Source organism: Trematomus bernacchii, unplaced genomic scaffold, assembly GCF_902827165.1.
Source record: "Trematomus bernacchii unplaced genomic scaffold, fTreBer1.1, whole genome shotgun sequence".
Lineage (NCBI taxonomy): Eukaryota > Metazoa > Chordata > Actinopteri > Perciformes > Nototheniidae > Trematomus > Trematomus bernacchii.
This window is the reverse complement of record NW_022987609.1, coordinates 2,789,804-2,810,115: the sequence shown is the minus strand read 5'-3', so window position 1 is coordinate 2,810,115 and position 20,312 is coordinate 2,789,804. Positions and strand designations below refer to the sequence as shown.

General features: G+C 39.8%; 1 protein-coding gene across 1 annotated transcript in view; it reads left to right on the top strand.

The window, feature by feature from the left end:
- The first annotated feature begins 994 nt into the window (after positions 1–994).
- cables2b (Cdk5 and Abl enzyme substrate 2b) overlaps positions 995–20,312 on the top strand; it is a 33,445-nt gene continuing 14,127 nt past the window's right edge. The window contains exon 1 of the mRNA XM_034131837.1: positions 995–1,685. Within this exon, the coding sequence (XP_033987728.1) occupies positions 1,102–1,685 (584 nt within the window). The 5' untranslated portion in view covers positions 995–1,101. The remainder of the gene's footprint in view (positions 1,686–20,312) is intronic.

Here is a 20,312-nt window from a genome sequence, read left to right as displayed (position 1 = left end):
CCCCTGAAATAGTTTGGAGCCTGAATACAAAGCCCCTCCTCCCTCTTTGCCATACTCTACATGATGAGCTGCAGATAATGGAGGGAGGGATGGTTTAAACATACATGTAGCATCATGCACATTTTAAAAAATATATACTTTCCAGTGTGATCAAACTGAATTGTATGATGTCACTTTGGGATTTCCAGTTGTGGTTAAATGTCAGGCTCTGCAGGTGAAAGGGTTCAGGAGGTGAATGTAAAGTATCAAAACTCAGTTTACTGGGATTACAGTGATGTGTGTACAGGTTATATTTAGCAGGATCACAGTCAGACTTCACAGTGTGGTCGTCCTGCTGAGCTGGCCAGGTGCCACTCAGCCTAGTGTCACTGCAGGGATCAGTGCAGAGAAAATCCACTGAGGGTTCAACAAAGCTGCTGTCAGTTAGAGCTGCAGTGATGGCTCAGGTAATGCATTGGCAGCCCTGATACTGCAGGACTTACAGAGGCACTGCGCAAAACAGAACAATTATATTAACACTACTTCAAAGAATACAAATATAGTCACAAATCTAAAGAATAATACAATTCATAATGAATCACAATGACCTTTTCCAATTGCCTGGCTTTCCTCTTGCAATTCATACAGGCCAAACCTAATCGCAGTTGGTTATCCAACTAGGTAACATGTGTCTACTTCAATCCCTGATAGTGGTAAAGTGGTAAAAACAAAACATGGCTTCCCCATGTAAAAAAAATGTTGGCCATATAATGGTAGGCTATTTTTGAAACATAGTTTTCAGCTTTAAAAAAATGTTTTTTATTGCTTTTAAAATTGTTAAAAGAAAATGTAATTTTTCAAATACATTTTAAAGATATTTTTATTCAATAAATAAAATATGTTATGATTGTACGTTTTACTATGTATGATCAGTGTGTTTACATTTTTGTACATTTTTGTTACAGCGTGTCAAATATCTAGCTTCATACGTCATCACGTTCCCCTCCTGGACCAATGAGATCTGAGGAGGGCGTAACGTGGTCTCGCCGGGTAAAAGAGATTTGACAGTTGCAGGTCTGGAGCTCATCCTCCACTTGACTCTTCCTCCGTGGGACGGAGACCATGGCGGCGGCTGCTGCCTGTCCCCAGCACAGCGCTGCGATGATGGCCAAAAAGACGCACGGTAACAGGGAACACAGTCGGAGGAACCGGGAGAACTCTCGTCGGAGACAAGCAGCTCTTTTATTTCTTAGTAACATCTCACTGGACGGACGGCCAGTGCATAGTAATTCAGACGAGCATGGAGGAAGCCACAAAGAGACCGACTTTGAGGGAGCGGACTCGGCGGCCGGGTTGTGCCCGGAGATGGGCGGCCGATACGGAACATTCTCCAGGTTGGCAACGGCAGTGAGCTGCGGGAACGTCAATCCCTCCATGGGACCGAGGACAGGACTATTGAACATACCGCCTATCCTAGTCCTGCCGTCGGACTCGGGGTTTAACGATGTGGGGAGCGCGGAGGGGCTGCTGCAGTGCCGCAGAGGCTCGGTCCCCTCGGCCGGGAACCTGCTCCCCTCGCCTGGGAACCTGCTCTCCGCGTCCCCGTCCAACGCCAGCCTCCTGCCGTCGCCTCTGGGACCGCGGAAGTCTTCCACACTTCTGTCGGTACAAAGCTGTAACTCTGTGTCCTCAGAGCCGCGACAGAGGTGAGTGACACACGGCTTTGTTTATGTCAATTTATCTGGTGGGCTTGACTGCCGAGTCAGACTGTTGTTTCGTTGAACTTTGTTTACACCTTCTAACAGCAGCTTGAATGTCTCAATGTTAACTAAACCAATCTGCATAATGAGTTTTGACTTTCGATACTTTAAGTATTGATGCCTATGCTTTTGTACTTTTACTTGAGTAACATTTTAATTGCAGGACTTTTACTTGTAACAGAGTATTCATACACTCTGGTATTTCTACTTTTACTTAAATACAAGATCTGAGTACTTTCCCGTCTTAAAACAGCTGTGATGAGTTTGAGTGTCTCAATGTTACCTAAAAGTTTCTGGTATAGACAGTTGTCATCAGCTCCCACATCACCTGTCACTTGGCAGTGGTGTAAGAAGTACTCAGATGTTTCACTTTTTTGTAAAAGTAGAAACACTAATACTCCATTACACGTATAAGTCCTGAATTGAAAATGGTACTTGAGTTGAAGTACAGGTAGCATAAAGGAAATATGCAAGTAGAATGTCAAAATAGTACTTAAGTACAATACTTGTGTTAAAGTACCTTGTGACATTCCTCCACTGTCTAAAGTTAGACTGGGTCAGGGTGGTCAGGTCTAATTTAACTCTGGTTCAGAGAATAACACTCCTATTCACGTGCTGAGGGACGGTTTGACACTTGATTGAATGCTTTAAATCAAGGTGCCTTTTGAGATCAAGGATCATTATCAAACCATAGTCGGGTTTAATTAAGTGTAGTTAAATAGTGTCCGTCGTCGTGATTCAACATTTCTATAAAATAATACCTTTTCTTATCCTCTATATTACCCACTCTTACTGTTGCCTGCCTGCCTGGAGCTAAAAGGGAACATCTACTGTAGGCATGTCTTACAGCCCACACAAGCTCAGGTCATGAAGGCTAAGGGCAAGATCTTAGGAATTACATGACTAATGCCAGTTGAATTTTTGGGAGGTAGGTGGAGTGGATTATTAAAGGTTCAGGATCACCTTTATAGCTACAAGAAAAATATTCATGGCAGCTTTTGTAAATGGGGATCTTGTTGCCCTGTGCTCATTTCCCTCGATGCTGCTGTCCTTGCAGAATGAAACAGTAATTATGGGATAGACACACCGAACGGTTAAACCACTGGGTATAGCCTCGTGGAATAAAGACTTAATTGTGTTTTGAATGTAAAACACCGTTATTACAGTGCTGTGCCATTTTCTATGGTCTTGTTCTCTTCTTCGGATCAGACGTTGTCTCGTTTAAAATCATTTGTCTGTTATTTTATTGTGTATTTATTTTAGAAAAAGTCCAACAAACAATTATTTGATTTATTTTATTATGTCGTATTCTTTATTAATCTTTTAGTCTTTAACATGTCTCATTATGTTAGAAAAGTCATCACATTTGAGGAACTATTGACGTTGGCAGTATCATCAAATGTGTCCGATTATTTTAGTGCTCTTTGTTGTAGTCAAATACTTTCATGCATGCATTTCATAACTTACGACTATTGTGTCAATATAGACCAAGAATGGTTTTGTGTTATACACCTCACAGTTATGTGTTGGTGTTTTATATTTCAAATATGACATCTATGCACCATGGTCACTTAAGGCTGTACTGATCATATATCTGCATTTCTTGTTGATTTGTTATACTGATAAAGAGAATATGCATTTTGGCTTATTTCTGTGTTTCATTTAAATGATAATAGTTTACTTGCAGATTCCCCTCTAAGTGTATCTTATAGAAATACATTAAAGTACCATCAGAATGTATAAGATAGTTGGGCTAAACACTATAGCGGTAAAATCCACTTCCCCTCTTTGAAACCACAGCTCAGTTTCGGTTTATTCACAAACAGTTAAAATACCATATTATATGAAATAACAGAGATATTTGGAATTGGACAACCTTATAATCTATCTGAAGCTTGAGATTAGGGGTGCTGAACAAAGCAGATAGTATTTAAAATGTGTGTACTAGATTTATATGTATTATTTTGTAACATTACAACATACACCTAGGAGGGACTAACAAAAAAGTCTCTCAAAGCTTACTACCATAAATGGTCCTAAAACATGTATTTCATCAGTCTAAACATTGCTTGAATAGGTAAGATAAGGAATGGCCTCTTCTGATATCTTAAACATCTATCATCTTTATACAACCAATCGTACTCTCTGTATTAACTTTGAGCCTGGTTGTATATGCAGTCAAAAAGGAAACGCAATTTTTAGAAGTAGCATGCCAGAGTAACTGGTGGCTTGTAGAGGGGAAGTGAACCTGGAGGCGGTTAAAAACCACTAACAGACCAAATGAAATCATCTGTTTTGTGTAGCATACTGTAGTAACCCAGCATGATCTTTTCTTTGGGTGTTTACTGCAGGTTACTTTGTATTTTTTGTGATTAGAAATTCAGGCTAAGATATAAAGATATGAGCTGGCTCAGATCAAAAAGAGGCAACAGAAAAAGAGTATAACACTCATTAATGTTGTATAATAAGTGTGTTAAAATGTGGTTTCGTAATAACAGAGCGTGTGTGTATGGAGCGTAGCCATCTGGCAGGGGTTCAGACTTGCAGTGGTTGTGTGAATGCTGATGGATCAGATTAGTCACCATGTTGGCAGCGTATCAAACCCCGAGAATGTCAGCCCCGCAGAGATAAACACTGCTTAACCTATTTCCACCTAACAACAGGCCGGGTAATTAGCGGCAGTTAAAAGCTCAGCAGTCGGACGGCGGCACCTGTCCTCCGCAGTTCCTGCTGTGAGACTTAATTTTGTCTGGTTAATGTGATGCTACAGTCATTCATGCCAAGGTGGTTATTGTCATTGTTTCTAATGAATGTGGTTCAAAAACGATGTATTGGTTTGTGACAAGGATCATTTTCAGTGTGAGGAACTTCAAAGGTTTTATGAACAGAGCAAATATTGGGTGAGGGCATAACATTTCAGAAAATGCTAAAAAAAAAAACAGTTTCAGTTTTTAATTGACTTGTTTCCTTACATTCCAAAATCCCAAAGATGCTCAATATACAGTGATTTAAATGAAGTAAAAGCAGGATATTATCTTATTTAAGAAACAAGAACCATCGAATGATCGTCATATTTATTTAAGTATAAATAGATTTATATATAAGTCGATTTTTTTACAAAACATCGACTGCATCTTTGCGGACAAAATAAGGAAATGGTGGTTTGGTATATACTGTAGAAATGTAATTGTGGTCAGGAAATATAGGCCGACAACATTGCAGATGTATTAGTTTGACTCACATTAATCACATTCTGGATAACAATCTCAAATATAATGTGCTAATTTCCATAAAACAAGAATATGGTATAAGGACTCAGTTTTGTCATAATTACAGCAGCTGGTTTTCATTGCAATACTTATTTATTAATGTTGAAATACTTTTACTCCAATTTACTTTTGACCCCAGTTCTCTAAGGTGATAAGACTTTCACCAAGACCTAGCTAGCTGCTTGAAATGTGAAGGTGATTTGAGAATGCATTTGAGCTAAAGGTCGTTCTGTGGCTGTTTCCTGTGGTTACTGTGACTGTGACTGCAGTGGCTGAATTTAACAGCAGCCTTCTCCTCACCTACACACTTCCTGGTGTGATGAGTTTGGCCGTCGTCAAATATGATCATCAGTCACGCTCTGTTTAGCCTCTCTGTCTGAAACAAGGCTCAGGGTGTTTCTCAATCGCGAGTAAAGCTGCTCCAGAGCCACTATTTCAAGCATACTACGTCATCGAGTGCCGCCGAAGTACTGTTCCAATCTCCAGCATACTTGGAAATCTACCGAGCCCGGCGTACTCCGTTTGGAGAAATATCGAGGCTGCACATGAGTAGACTCCGCGGTCTTAAAATCCCCACAATGCTTTGCGCACGGACCAATTTCCCCAAATCTGTGATGGAAAATGTAAGGCGGGGCCTCTCATATGACGCACACCTGCACACTTGCTAGCCTGTTCCACTCTTTGTTTTCCGAATGCCAGGAAGTATTCTTGCCTCGCTTCTGAAGCAAGATGCTCGGCAGACAACCAACCAGCTAATCAGCCAGCCAACTGCTTCATTAGCCTACGAATAAACACACACACACACACACGCACACACACACGCACCGCACACCGTTGAGCTGTTTAACTGATGCTCTTGTGAGAGTGAGAACACTTGGCTGGTAAAGTACTCAAATTGGCTCAAAACTTCGAGCCTCCGCGCCTCGAGTAAATCTGCATCTTTTGCTTTTTTGCACTTTAAAATGAGGTCAACAAATTACCATCAGTTTCAAGGCTGTTTAGTTTACAAGAAGCCCGTGATGTTATGTTATGTAATGGTTTCATGTGTGAGAGAAGTGCTACAAAGAGACAGCAGAGAATTCACAGTTCATGAGACATGCAGGATGTTCTTATTCACTGTTGCACTCGGGTATTTTCGGGACAATGTGATGTTTCAACTAAACTGAACAGTGAACATTTAGACGTTTCAAGAAGAAGACAAGAGCCTCAAACACTTTAAAGGACACACACATGCACTTTGGTACTGCATTTTGGGTCAGGAGAGAACATCTTAGTGTCAACACAAGACAATGAGATACACAATTGAGTTGCATTGGCCACTTTTCATGTTTGAAAATCAAATCTTTAAACGGTAATTATGTTACTTAGTCTGCAGTACTCTGTATCAGAACTGTACCACCTTGTCTGGCGCAGAATAAATTGTAAACATAAAAGTAATACACTATCAAATTGAAAAGAGAAGTACCACAAGCTAACTTAAACTGATTATGAGATGAGCTGTACCAATATCTGTGTTGTGTATTTTTTTACCACATTGACTAGCTGGTCTGTCAAATTAAAAGTGCAGAAGTGTGCGTTGTACAGCATTAGTATGAGCCCCATGGAAACATACTGTTAATATTGAAAGGGCACTGGGGAAGCACAGACCTCCACAAGGCTGTTTCAACAGTAAAACAGTTTAATGGAAATAAGGCATCAGTTGTTTTCATAATCCTGCTGACAAACCAACAAACTCAACAAAAAACATGACCTCTGTCACCATGAGCCACTGACTGGATGGGCAGACGGTTGATTAAAGTTAATCTGTGACCATGCACTGTTCAGTCTGTGATTGACGCAGAGCTCTGCTCCTGTGCCAGGGGAACACACACCTGTCAGCCAGGGGAGGACACCCGGTCAGGTACTTTGGCTGGCCTTCCTCTGCGACGCTCATGTGTTCCCCGAATGACCTCATGGACTCAGTGACGTAGACTGTGGAGGACTCGACTGATGTAATAAGGGTTGTTCCCTGTTTAAATTAGGATTTGGCATTTCCCCTGATGACATCAGGCCCAGAAGACTTGTCTGCTGGATTAGTTTCAGCTTCTCTGTCTGCGTCAAGGTTTCTCTCAGCCTCTCAAGGGGTTCCTTTATTGCCAATGGGGAAACCGTAAGAGCAGTTAATGTCCGATAAACCTAAACAAAGAAAGAGGAAGAAGAAGTTTGGGTCAGCATGACTAAGATTTACTAAGTAAATAATGACCACATGAGAAACTAAATCTCACAGTTTTACAGGGGCTGAGATGGTGTTATAATAAGCAGAACATCTCCAGCATATTATCCTCTTTAGTCACATCATTAATTTACCAGAACCAGCTCCTACACACTCCAGCGTCTTACCTGCAGTTACATGGACAATAAAGACCATGCTTCAATTGTTGCTGAGCTGCATTAACTCAACTAATACCCCCAAACGTTAAATAGTGTATCTAATGCACTCTCACCTGAAGGGAGACTTGCACATCTCTGATAAACATTAAATCAGATATATATATATTTTTTTTAAATAAGTAAAGTTAAATGTTAGAATGAAATGCAGTGTAGAGTTAGTTCTAATTTCTAAATCATACAATTATAATTCATAAATAACCTCTATAAAATGAACTAGAGTAGATCATCACAAGCTTCACAAAAGCAGGAAAAACAGCAAGACAGTTGAATTTTATTGTGAGAACATTAATTCATATTCATTCTATTTTTTTGTACATTTATAGTCGCATACATCTCAGGTCAGTAGGTATTTTTGAAAACGGACAAATGGAAATGTAGAGTACATTGTTTACCCCTGATTATTACTTCATTGCTGCCAGCAGAAGATTTACTGTAGGCAAGTTACTACATAGAGTTGACGTTGACATGCGTTTTCTGTACTCTGATCAACACTGGACAGCTTTAAGTAAGTCTGTTCACACTTGGCTTTAGGATGCGTCTGGAGTCGCCACTTGATCAGATCTTACTTCCCTGTTTTCAGATTTCATAAAACAAAACATCCTGGTGTGTGAACTGTGTGCCAAAAGAAGGCAATGTTTGCTTTTCTTCTCCTTATCTTTAGCTTTTCTTTATCTCTCCACCTCACACATGGGCTCAACTGTTATGACACAACAAAGGTTTCAGAGGTTCCACAGATTTCACTGTACAGATTATCTTTTTCATTACCATGTTCTCGCTAAATCAACCTTGAAATGTCCAGCATCATGTTCTGTGATCACACAACTGCTTCAGTATTTGTTAAGCAGTATTTTGTCTACTAAAGTAGCAATAGTAGCGTCGTTTTGCAGTCTAACAATCATGCATTAGCAGAGACATTTCCTCTTGATTTTGATCATATATTTTTCGTCAAACTCCTTCCCCTGTTTCTCTCAAACTCACTGTCAAAACTGATTTAATGCGAGTTGGAAACATTGCACTGAACTGGTTTCCTGAAGCAGAACCCTTATCAGATTCAACATGAAACACAGATTAGACACACCCTATGGACGAAAACACACACACACGCACGCACGCACGCACGCACGCACACACACATACACAAACCCAAAGAAGATACATCTGACTGACATCATCTGTATGGCTTGGTGTGTGTGTTAGTCAGGGTGTGTGCATAAATATGCATGCCTTTCTAATGACAACAGAGCTGAACCCCACTCCCTCCACACCCATAACACACACATGATCCATCCCTTTCTTTTCTTCTCTCAGAACACACTATGTTTTTAGAATGTGGCTGAATCAAGGAGACGCATTTCCCCCTCACCTGTCTATTAACTTAAACAGATCATTCAGAAAGTATTTTGGAAAGTTGTTTAAACTGATATGACTGTTTTCTTTTTTGGTTTATTACAGGCAGTCACACAAAGAAGGTGTTAGCATCACTTTATGATTCTGTTGACTCTATTTGCATAAAGGATCATATGTGATGTCATCGAGGCTCATAAACGCTTCCAGCTAACCAAGGCCAACTGTTTTAATCTGCTGAGGCGAAAAATGTGTTTATGATTATCTACACAAAAAAACATGACCATGTTTGACCCTGTCTCTGAAGATTAATACACACAATGTGCTCGTGTGGTCTAGTTAGATGCCAGATGCACACCACTGTTCCCCCCCACCCACACACAAACACACACACACACACACACACACACACACACACACACACACACACACACACACACACACACACACACACACACACACACACACACACACACACAGTCTTAGTCACATCCAGTTTTCAGAATAATTTTTTCTGTGCATGTTTTAGTGTCCCCAACAGGCTGATAAAGGGACACTTCTGCTCTACTCACATCACTGTTCCCCACACACACACACACACACACACACACACACACACACACACACACACACACACTCAGTCACATCCAGTTTTCAGAATAATTTTCTCTGTGGATGTTTTAGTGTCCCCAACAGGCTGATAAAGAGACACTACTGCTCTAATAAAGTCATCTGAACCTAGTTTCATATTGATACAGTGTGTTTACTGTAGATAAACTGATAATTCCATTAACCAGGTTGAATTAATCTGGTCCGTCACATAAACACCTTACTCAGGTTGATCACATTAGGATTATAATAGTTTTGTGAACAGAGCTGGATTATACATGTTGATCCATCACAGATACACTCTGCAGGTGCAGCTTAGTCTGGTGTCTGTCAGTCACACAGAGGTCAGAGATACAGCAGTATGTTAGCCAATCAATAGAAAAATAATCACCAATAAATAATCAAGTCATTTATCAATAAAAAAGTCTCTCAAATGTGGGAATTCTCTGGAAACACATTTGAGTTTGAACTGCTTCTGATTCACATTTGTGTGTTGCTTAAATATATGTACAGATGGTTTATACCATCGATTCCTGAACAGTTCACTGGCAGCAGATGGATTTATTAGTACTTTAGCTTTTGAAATTGTGCTTAAATCATAACCTATACAATATATACCATCTGGTTGTTTTCACACCACAACAGAAGCACCACAGTGCGACTGACATCTTTTAAACATCCCCAAACCAAACCTTCCAAGCACCTTGTTAATTTAAACTGAACCAAGTATTTTAGGTGTGAAAGCCACCAATAACATCAACAGTAAAAAGTGCCTTTTTGTGTTTTAATTCAGAAATAAATGTGAAGAAGGAAACACGGAGAAAATGACTCATGTGTAATGAAGGAGGTTTCTTTTTTTGCTAAGAAGAAGCAGAAGAGTCTCTTAATCTGATGATTTAAGATATAAAACGGTGTGTGTGTCTCAGTGTGAAGTCCATGTAATCTATGGAGAGGACAGACTGTTCTTACTGTGTGTGTGTGTGTGTGTGTGTGTGTGTGTGTGTGTGTGTGTTGTGTGTGTGTGTGTGTGTGTGTGTGTGTGTGTGTGTGTGTGTGTGGTGTGTGTGTGTGTGTGTGTGTGTGTGTGTGTGTGTGTGTGTGTGTGTGTGTGTGTGTGTGTGTGGGTGTGTGTGTGTGTGTGTGTGTGGTGTGTGTGTGTGTGTGTGTGTGTGTGTGTGTGTGTGTGTGTGTGTGTGTGTGTGTGTGTGTGTGTGTGTGTGTGTGTGGTGTGTGTGTGTGTGTGTGTGTGTGTGTGTGTGTGTGTGTGTGTGTGTGTGTGTGTGTGTGTGTGTGTGTTGTGTGTGTGTGTGTGTGTGTGTGTGTGTGTGTGTGTGTGTGTGTGTGTGTGTGTGTGTGTGTGTGTGTGTGTGTGTGTGTGTGTGTGTGTGTGTGTGTTACAGAAAACATAGACGGACACATCATTAATGTAATTATTATTACCAGTATTTAGTAGTGCAAAAAATAAAACGTAGTGGCAGATACCTTATTGCACGTTATCATAGCATATTATTAATAATAATAATAATATTGCACATGTTATATAGCAGCGAGTAATAAGGTCTGTTTTACCAGTTCTAATCAAACAAATTAGATTGGTCACCTCCTCATTAATATGAGGATTTTGAAAACAATATTTGTGCTATAAACGACGTGCATGTATGCATGAAAAAAAGTATACAAATAAATGGATTCAAAACTCTTGTAGTCCGAGCCTGGGTTCAGCTGAAGGTGAGCTGGTCTGAAAAAGGGTCAAACCTACTATTGCTACACTTTAAACCATGGTGTATAACTCAAACACAGCAGACAGACTCAATATGTTTTGGTTCAGTGTATAAGGGGTTTCAATTGTTCACAGTGGGTAAAACAATGCATACATTTTGCTACTAAAACAACCTATTTCATTTTGAGGTGTGTCTGAAACAAACATGGTAGAGGACCTTCATTAATATTGATTTGTCCCTACAGACAAGAAACAGTAAGAGATCTGTAGAGAAAGATTAAGCCAGTGTGTGTTGATTAAAGCCAGGAGTGTGTATGTGTATGTGTGTGTAAGTCTGTGTGTGTATTCTGAGCTAAGCCACTCTTCCTCTGATCAGTGGAGGCTGTATGTGAGGAGGAAGCTGCTGTCAGTGTGCTCTTCAATACATAACTAGAGCAAATATCATTGATCCTTTCGGACAAAGCAGGACACAGAAGGACAAAGATGTTATTCAGTACAGAATATATTTGGTATGACGCCACGCTGCTGTGTCTGGGTTTGGAGATCCTTAACATAGTGTCACTCTTAATTGATATCTTGTTTTAAAGAAGATCTTACGTTTTTCCTGGTACTTGTCTATGCTATGATGGTCACGTTAGGGGGATAGATATAGGGTTGTAAGATATTCAACTTTCCTAAAACAACAATACTCCAGTTTAATTACGTCAGAGTATGGGTAAAGATTTGGAAACATCTTAAGTAAGCCTTAATACAAATGGGGATGCTGCCTTTCGCAACTCTTGTGATTGAAAAATAAAGTGAGATGTGTTTGAGACAATAACGGAAGGGAGTGATGAGGATGCAGAAAGTGCTCAGATCTGAAATTGGCACTGATTACATTATTCGTTTTTCAGACTTCCTGGGTAATCTGACATTTTCTTTGTAGTGATGTGACAGACTGTGGTTTAACATGATCTGAAGCTCACAGCAGAGAGTAAGAGAAATGCATAAGTGTAGGCAGATGATAGAGTTGCAATGACATCATTTATTTATATTTAACTCTGCATTTGAGTCCACTTTAATTGTCCAGGTAATAAGGATGAAAATCATATATATTTGTGGTTTGAGTTGTTAGTATGACTAATGAAATCGTCAGGAAACAATTCTGAGACTAGCTCAAATTAAGGAGTAGAGGATATCTGTTTGTATCTTAAAGGTGGGGTATGTAATTTATTTCAGAAACACTTTTTGTTATATTCCATGGAATGCTCTTAACATCCCGATAGCAATGAATATATTAAATGCTTTGACAATAAATACATTAAAAAAATTCATCTGTGGAAGCCGTAATACTGTAAAAAGCACGACCAATCATTTTAGCCGGGCCGGCTAAAATAACTGGATGGCCTACCTGCCTGTCAGCCTTCCATCTGTGCACAAACTTATCTCGTGCCCTCATTGGTCATGTGCGCGTTCGTGTGTGTTGGAGGAGGGGCTCTGTAAGGAAGTGGCAGATTTTCTCCGGTTGTGTATTTTCAAATTCTAGCGATCTCGAGCCGGTTTCTCCAAAATTACCTACCCCACCTTTAATACCTCTCATAGCAACTGTTTAATACCCATATTACATATTAAAAGTAGAAAAACTTCAAATACCAGCAACAAACATCAGCTTAATATCATGTTGAGCTATACATGTTGGCAGATTTATTAAAGACACTCTTTTTTTTATATAAATATTTGTCTGTATGAATAGTTTATGTGTGTTCAGTGTGGTTATTTTGTATCTGTGCAACTAACAGAGTTACAGATTTACAGAGACAGACTAGAAACGAGGGAGGGAGAAATGATGTGATTTATGTGACAGAATAAAATATAGCCAGAGAGAAAATGCAGCATGAGAAGAAAAGGGGAACAGGAGAGATCAGGCCATAGAAGTACAGAATAAAAACATCCAGCAAATGTTTTTCATCTCAAACTATTTTAATCATACAGTTTTCTGTCAGACTATGTTGGCCCTATTTTGAGATAAAACAACACAAGCTATTATTAGTCGTTGTTCATGACTCAAACTGAATAAAATGACTCAGCGTCCCAGAAAGCTCCATCACTTCAGTCCCCAGAAAACAGGCCTGCAGCTGGCCCTGGGTTCCTGTGCAATTTAAATAGAGCTGGTGTTTGAAAGTCATTGCCGTCTGAATTTCAAATCATAATGAAACATACAGCAGTGGTGTGTTCCTTAATATTTAAATCAAGAACTATTAGTCAGTGGCGCAGGAAGTATTCAGATCTATTAATTAAGTCAAAGTAGCATTTAAAGTTATTATACTATTGTAGCTTCGATAAGTCTAAATGTAGCTACTTCCGACAAGCTTAATGTTCAATAATATATTGTGATAGTTTCTGATTATATTTTGATCTAGACTGTCAAAGTAATTGTACTGCAATTAAATACTGTAAGTATTATTGATGATCTTTATACCTTCAGGAAGAAACATATCTTCTTTTTTTATTATTATACATTTATTCATGCTTTTCTTTGTTGGAAAGCAACCTCAATATTTTCCGGAAGGCAGAGCTCTTACCTGCTTAAGCCTTGTGTGTCCTTTGTTGTCATTTTGTGGAAAGGTTCCTCAGCTAATGTGACTGCAGTGTTGAAAGCTTTGCTATTTTAGTTTGGGCCCGTTGAATTTAAGTCTAATGGCACAGGTATACAATTTTTTTAAAGAATGATGTCATATATTTACTAAATCTTCCCAAGTCTAAAAGTAGGGTATCCGTACACCAATCATCATCACCCTGCTCGGGAGGGACAGAGCAGACTGGATTTTTCCGTTCCCACAGAACGGAAACTTTCCACAACATCCCAGAGAGATGTAGCAGGCTGGTTCTCATGGAAAAAGGGCCACTGGTCAGATAATGAGGCCGAGATCCACAGCTCAGATACTGGGACAGGTTCAAGGAACACTGGGAAAACACTGACGTCAAGTCTGGCACTCTTATCTAGAATTTGTTGATGTTTATGATTACAGCGTTTTAACAACATAAGCATACAAGCTAAGAAAATAAGTCGAAGGTAGCAGGCAGTGTAGCATTTGCTATTATATACCAATCCTGTTGAATGTCAGTCACTGCTGAAGAACTGCATGATCCTAAGGGGGTGTGGGTGTTTGTTTTTGGTCTTAACCAACATGTTGTTATGTCCTAATTGTGATTTGTTGCTGACATGAGATGAGTTGGAAAATGAAATTAGTACAGCACTGAAGGACACTGCTCAGTCTTCAGTCTTGTAACCTTGTGAGTGGGGCTGCGTTTGGTACGAGCCAGGGATCAACCTGTAGGTATGAAAAGGGAAGCCAATGTAGAAGTGCCTTTACACTTGCCTTCACAACGGGGGGTGACTAACCAGGGCGCAAAATGAAGAAGATTGTTTAGAAGTCTATGAGAAAAAGTAAAGGCTTTTCACCTAATTAATTACCAAATCAAACACACTCCTAATAAGTTTATGGTCTTAAGTCTAATGTCTATTTCAATAAAAAATGCTGTTAGTTTTGTAAATGATGGATCCATTCAGTCTAAAATAGCCCTAAAGCTCTGTATGTTTAGGGTGTGGCTACCTTGTGATTGACAGTATTGTCTGCTTGGTTTCATCTTACAATTGTATTACAGTACTGTATGTTCGCCTTTTATAAAACAGAATTACAACAATTTAGTCACCTTAACATGTTAAAGGGCCCATGTCATGGCCATTTCCACTGATCATAATTACATTGTTGAGGTATACTAAAATAGATTTATACTGTGCAATTTTCCAAACTCACATTGGTTTCGCATACAGCATCTCTGTCAAGCATGTGTATTCAGCAGTATTCACTTTCTCCACTAAACGACTCGTTGGAGCTCTTGCCCCCCCCTCCCTGTGAGCCTAGTGTGCTCCGATTGGTCAGCTCGGCCACTCGTTCTGATTAGTCAACCACCAGAGAGGCTGCGCCCATGTCAGTGCTTTTCCCGGCTGCTCTCAGCGTAACATCAGTCTTATCATGGCGTCGGTACAAGCGGTATATTTTATATACATATATATTTTTAACTGTTGTTATAGAAGAGTGTGACGGCCCCAGGGCCTTTGTCTTACGATGGGGTGGAGCTGAAGAGGCTAATCAGCACGATCACGGACACCTCCGGACACAGTCTCTCTCCAAAGCGGCTGCAGGAAGACTAACTCTGCGATCCTCTCAACCACCTATCTTTGCATTTACCACAATAAATGTGGCCGTGGTTTTGTAAACTCGTGTATGTCTCCTTGTCTTTCCGTTGTGGCCTACGAGCTACTCTCATAACAAAGAGTAAGTTATTTTTACCCGTTATAAACTACTACTGTTTGATGAGAAATCAAATCATGGTTTGCTATATATGAATTCAGGGAAGAAAGGATAGGCCTACTAAGTATTTCCATTAAACTTTATTTTTAGAAATGTACAAAATGAACATAAATATACATATATACACACGGTATATCATTCATTCCTCCTCCTCGCATCTTGCCTGCGCACAGTCGGTGCGGTGCCTTTTAGCACCCTCAGTAGTAGTAGAATCCCTTCCCCGTCATGGATTGTCCGCCAGGATCTGGCTGGACGAAATCAAATGCAAATCACAAAATATTAGAGAAACTTAGTTGTTTTAGATTAGTTAGTAGTAGTTGTGTAATGAACAGCTTGCCTGCTAATATGCTAACCTAGCTTTGTTTACCTTGGTAGCTAACACGATATGAACGTTAGCTTGGAGGAAAGGCAACTATAATGCAGTGTAATAAAACTACTATGAACAAAAGCTAGTGGTTCATATTAGGCTAGCAATAACGTGTTTATAATTGCAATCGTATACGGGTATTCTGCTACCATACAATGTAACTTGCATGAATACATTGTTTTGCGCTAGCATACAGCTAGCCTCGTTAGCTACATGCAGTATATGTACGGTCACAATGTACGGTAAATCACAGTACAGTATACTGTATGAGTATTCCGTGTGTGTGACTGCAGACATTCTCCTGCCATGACAAACATGTAAGGCCATCTGCTGACATTGTAGTTGATATATTTAAACGCTAGCAACGTAGCATCACAAAATGTTTTTCTGACCAAAACTAGCTCTAGCTCCGTGTGTTAGATCGCTACGCCAGCTATAATGTAATTACGTTTCGCGACTGACCGGCAAATCACCCGGAGTATACTGTCAATAGGTATTTTGTGTGTGAATGCAGACATTCTCCTGCTATGAGATACATGTATGCAAGGCCATCTGCTGATATTAGAGTTGATATATGGAAACTCTAGCAACTTAGTTAGCACAGTTAGCACTGTGTCAATGGCTTAGCAGTCCAACACAGTTTACACATTTAAACAGTCTTGTTTGATAAATACACAAATAACAATGCAAACTTACAGGTTGTATACCCAGATCTTCCCCTGCTCCAAACGGTCCAAACAAGCTGTGCATATCCGGCCTCAAACTGGGCAATGTTTTGGAAGCTTTCGTCTGTGAAATGCCGGTTCTTCGAACCTCTGGAGGAGGAACACGCCGCTGCTGGTGTGGCCATAGCTCTTCGGGATTGGTCCATTTCGTTCCGGGTACCGCATGACATCATGCGGTACCCGGAAGAATCAAATGGGCAGTGACGTATCTCCAACGAGGCGTTTTGGGGAGGTATTTTCTGTGTTAGAGTTTTACTCGCTACAGGGTGTACTTTGAGGGTTTGACTCTGCACACCGTTTACATGCATAAAAACCTTCATAACACACAAGGGGACGGGTAATAACCGGAAAAGCATGACATGGGAGCTTTAAGCTTTTGGTTGTAAAAAAAGATCAAGATAGCAAAGGCCAATACTCAAAACGGTGACGTCCAAAATGACAAAGTCAAGGTTTCAAAGCCGTAGTCCACACACTAACAGATTTTATTTACAATCTATGGTCCAAGCACTAAGAGTCAGCATTGAATGTCTCATCTGTGTTTACTTAAATCTGGTCAGATAGGTCCTGATTTATATAATACATTTTTCCAATGTGTCGCCATTTATTTTGGGGGAGGTTTTTTTGTGGCTGCTTGTGTTCAAGCAGAATTCCCCATTTGCAAAAGCTGACTTAATTTGATCATCAATAACAGATGTTTGGTTTACAAATATGCTGATATATCTCAAAGCACAAAATATCTAATAACTAAGGTCCTAACAACAACCAGCCCTGTATACTTCCTGCTTATGTAAGGGTGGTTGCACGAAATGAGACAAAACACATTACGGATGTCAAAATAAAAGGTCAGGTTGCTGCAGCATTACGCTCAAAGGCACTCCAACTTCAGAGCCAATGTGACCCTAAATGTGCCACTCTCTATCAACTCAATCTGCCATATGTGTCTTTACATGAAACTCCAGCTACTGTCATCATCATGATCACCTTCATCCGCTCGGGGTATTTTTGGCTAATGAGCTCTTTCCATTCCCACACAATAGAAACATTCCACGACATTCCGGAATGATGGTTTCTGTGGAAATGGAACGCTGAGAAGATTCCATTAAGTGACCATGGCTACAGTAACTTCAAAAGATAAAATCATAAGACTATATATAGATTTATGTGTATACTTTCATTGTTTTAATAATACTAGAGTGTCTAATAATAAGTGAAGTCGAGACTGTAATGGTCTGCGTACTTTTCATCTGTATTTTTATCCAGAGTAAGCTGACTCATGCTGCTGACATCGTGTTGTGGTGTTCATTTCCAGATCTGAAGGATGTATTTCTTAATTTCACGCTGTGCGTAGTTTCCATCAGCACATTTCCTTCTATTTCTTACATATTTCCCTTAGTGCTGACAGGGACCCACAGAGAATGAGGATTGTTGTTACTCTCTGTGTTTCGGAAACAAGAGCATGATGGTTGGATAAGGGCTCTACCGAACTTTGATTATAATAAAGTTTAGGAATGAAGATTTAGAACTCTTCGCCATATTTGATTACCCTTAAATTAAAAGGGAATAGATCTTTTTGTTACTGTGATTATGTAATCTATTGTCGTTGCTGTTATTTTGTTCCTAGACAGCCCTGAAGGTGTTGTGTGCTGCAAGTAGGAGAGACAACAGTTTTTTGACTGCAGTGAAAATGTTGGTTTTTAAATTCTTAATGCCAACAGACATCAAGGTTCAAGCTCTATATATACAGTCTATGGGTTCAAGGCTTTTATGTGTCATACGTACATAGCTACAGTGTAGTGTTGTCGATGAAAATCTTAGGTCACAGGCTCCTCCAACAGTGCAACACAATAAAACAGAACAAATAGTGCAAGTAAATACAATTAATATGGATTGAAGTATAATCATTTGTCTATTTTTTATGGAATCTCATTCTACAAAAAGTATTATATTATGAGTAATAGTGTAATGAAGCTTAACTTTAAGCTGAAGCGCTGCACAAATAATGATTAAAAGAGAATGAGTACACATCCACAAAAAACTTTTCGCAACTTTATACTGAAGTGTCTAACGATCAGGTACAAACAATACAGTGGTGACTGGCCAAATTGTTAAAATGATGAGAACACTTTTATTTCACATGATAGCAAAGGCAGAGCAAAATGGGGAAGAGTTAAGGTTACTAACGACTGACTGACAGACAAAGGTGTGTGTTGATTTAAAGTCAATGTGGTTTGGAATCACCAGGTCAGCCATACAAATAAAAGTGTGTGTGTGTGTGTGTGTGTGTGTGTGTGTGTGTGTGTGTGTGGTGTGTGTGTGTGTGTGTGTGTGTGTGTGTGTGTGTGTGTGTGTGTGTGTGTGTGTGTGTGTGTGTGTGTGTGTGGTGTGTGGTGTGTGTGTGTGTGTGTGTGTGTGTGTGTGTGTGTGGTGTGTGTGTGTGTGTGTGTGTGTGTGTGTGTGTGTGTGTGTGTGTGTGTGTGTGTGTGTGTGTGTGTGTGTGTGTGTGTGTGTGTGTGTGTGTGTGTGTGTGTGTGTGTGTGTGGTGTGTGTGTGTGTGTGTGTGTGTGTGTGTTGTGTGTGTGTGTGTGTGTGTGTGTGTGTGTGTGTGTGTGTGGTGTGTGTGTGTGTGTGTGTGTGTGGTGTGTGTGTGTGTGTGTGTGTGTGTGTGTGTGTGTGTGTGTGTGTGTGTGTGTGTGTGTGTGTGTGTGTGTGTGTGTGTGTGTGTGTGAGCAGAAGGTCCTCTGGTTCCCTCTGGGGTTTGGGTTCCAATTCACTTTTGATGTGTTCTGTTTAAATCTAAGTGCTGTGTTATTGCACGTGCCTCAGTAATGTATTATTTTTATAGTATGAATATAGTTATATGACACTGCATATTATGTGTACTTAGGTTATCATGCTGTAATGAATCAACCCCATTTCCATATTTAGGTTATATTGCCTGTTTTGTGATTATTTACACCTTATTTATGTTTTTGTTTCACAAGAAATAGGATTATTATGACCTAAAATAGCTCCATCTTTTTGATGTAGGTTGTTTGTCTTTATCCTTGTGCAGTGTACAGTTATACAAATAAAATATGTATTGAATCAGTCAATAATTGATATAATTACCACTTGAAGTTTTATTAAAATAAGATTGTAATATCTACTGTTACTTATTCGACGGAAATTATGCTTTTTACTGGCTTTGTGTTAAACAATGTTTGACCTGGTATATAATATTTATGCAAATGTCTGGATGTAGCACTGAAGGCTTCTGGGGGGTGCACAACTTCTTGTATGGTGGTGATGATTTAAACAACACATATAAAATATAAGATACATTTTAGTTGGTCACAGAAATGGTTTCCTGAAAGCATTTACAGAATATGAGGAGAGTGTTTCTGTGTGTGGTGGTAATACATGTGTGCACAATTACAGTATGTGTGGAGAATGTGCTTTGGGATTATGCATGTGTGCTATAAGTAAAGAAATGGGAGTGTGTCTAATGCATGACATGACATTTGTGGCTGTGGAGGTGCCATATAAGCTGTGTGTGTGTGTGTGTGTGTGTGTGTGAGTGTCTCTATGCAGATGCCGTAATGTTATGTAACTAACTGCTGTGATGTCAGTGAGTTTAGCTCCTTGGCCTGCTTTCACGTCACGGTCTGTTTTAATCCACAAGCTCGACAGAGTGTCACAACCTGATTTCAGCAGACAGTTGCAGGGAAACACACACAAACAAAGACACACACACACATTTCCTGTATTGTTGCTA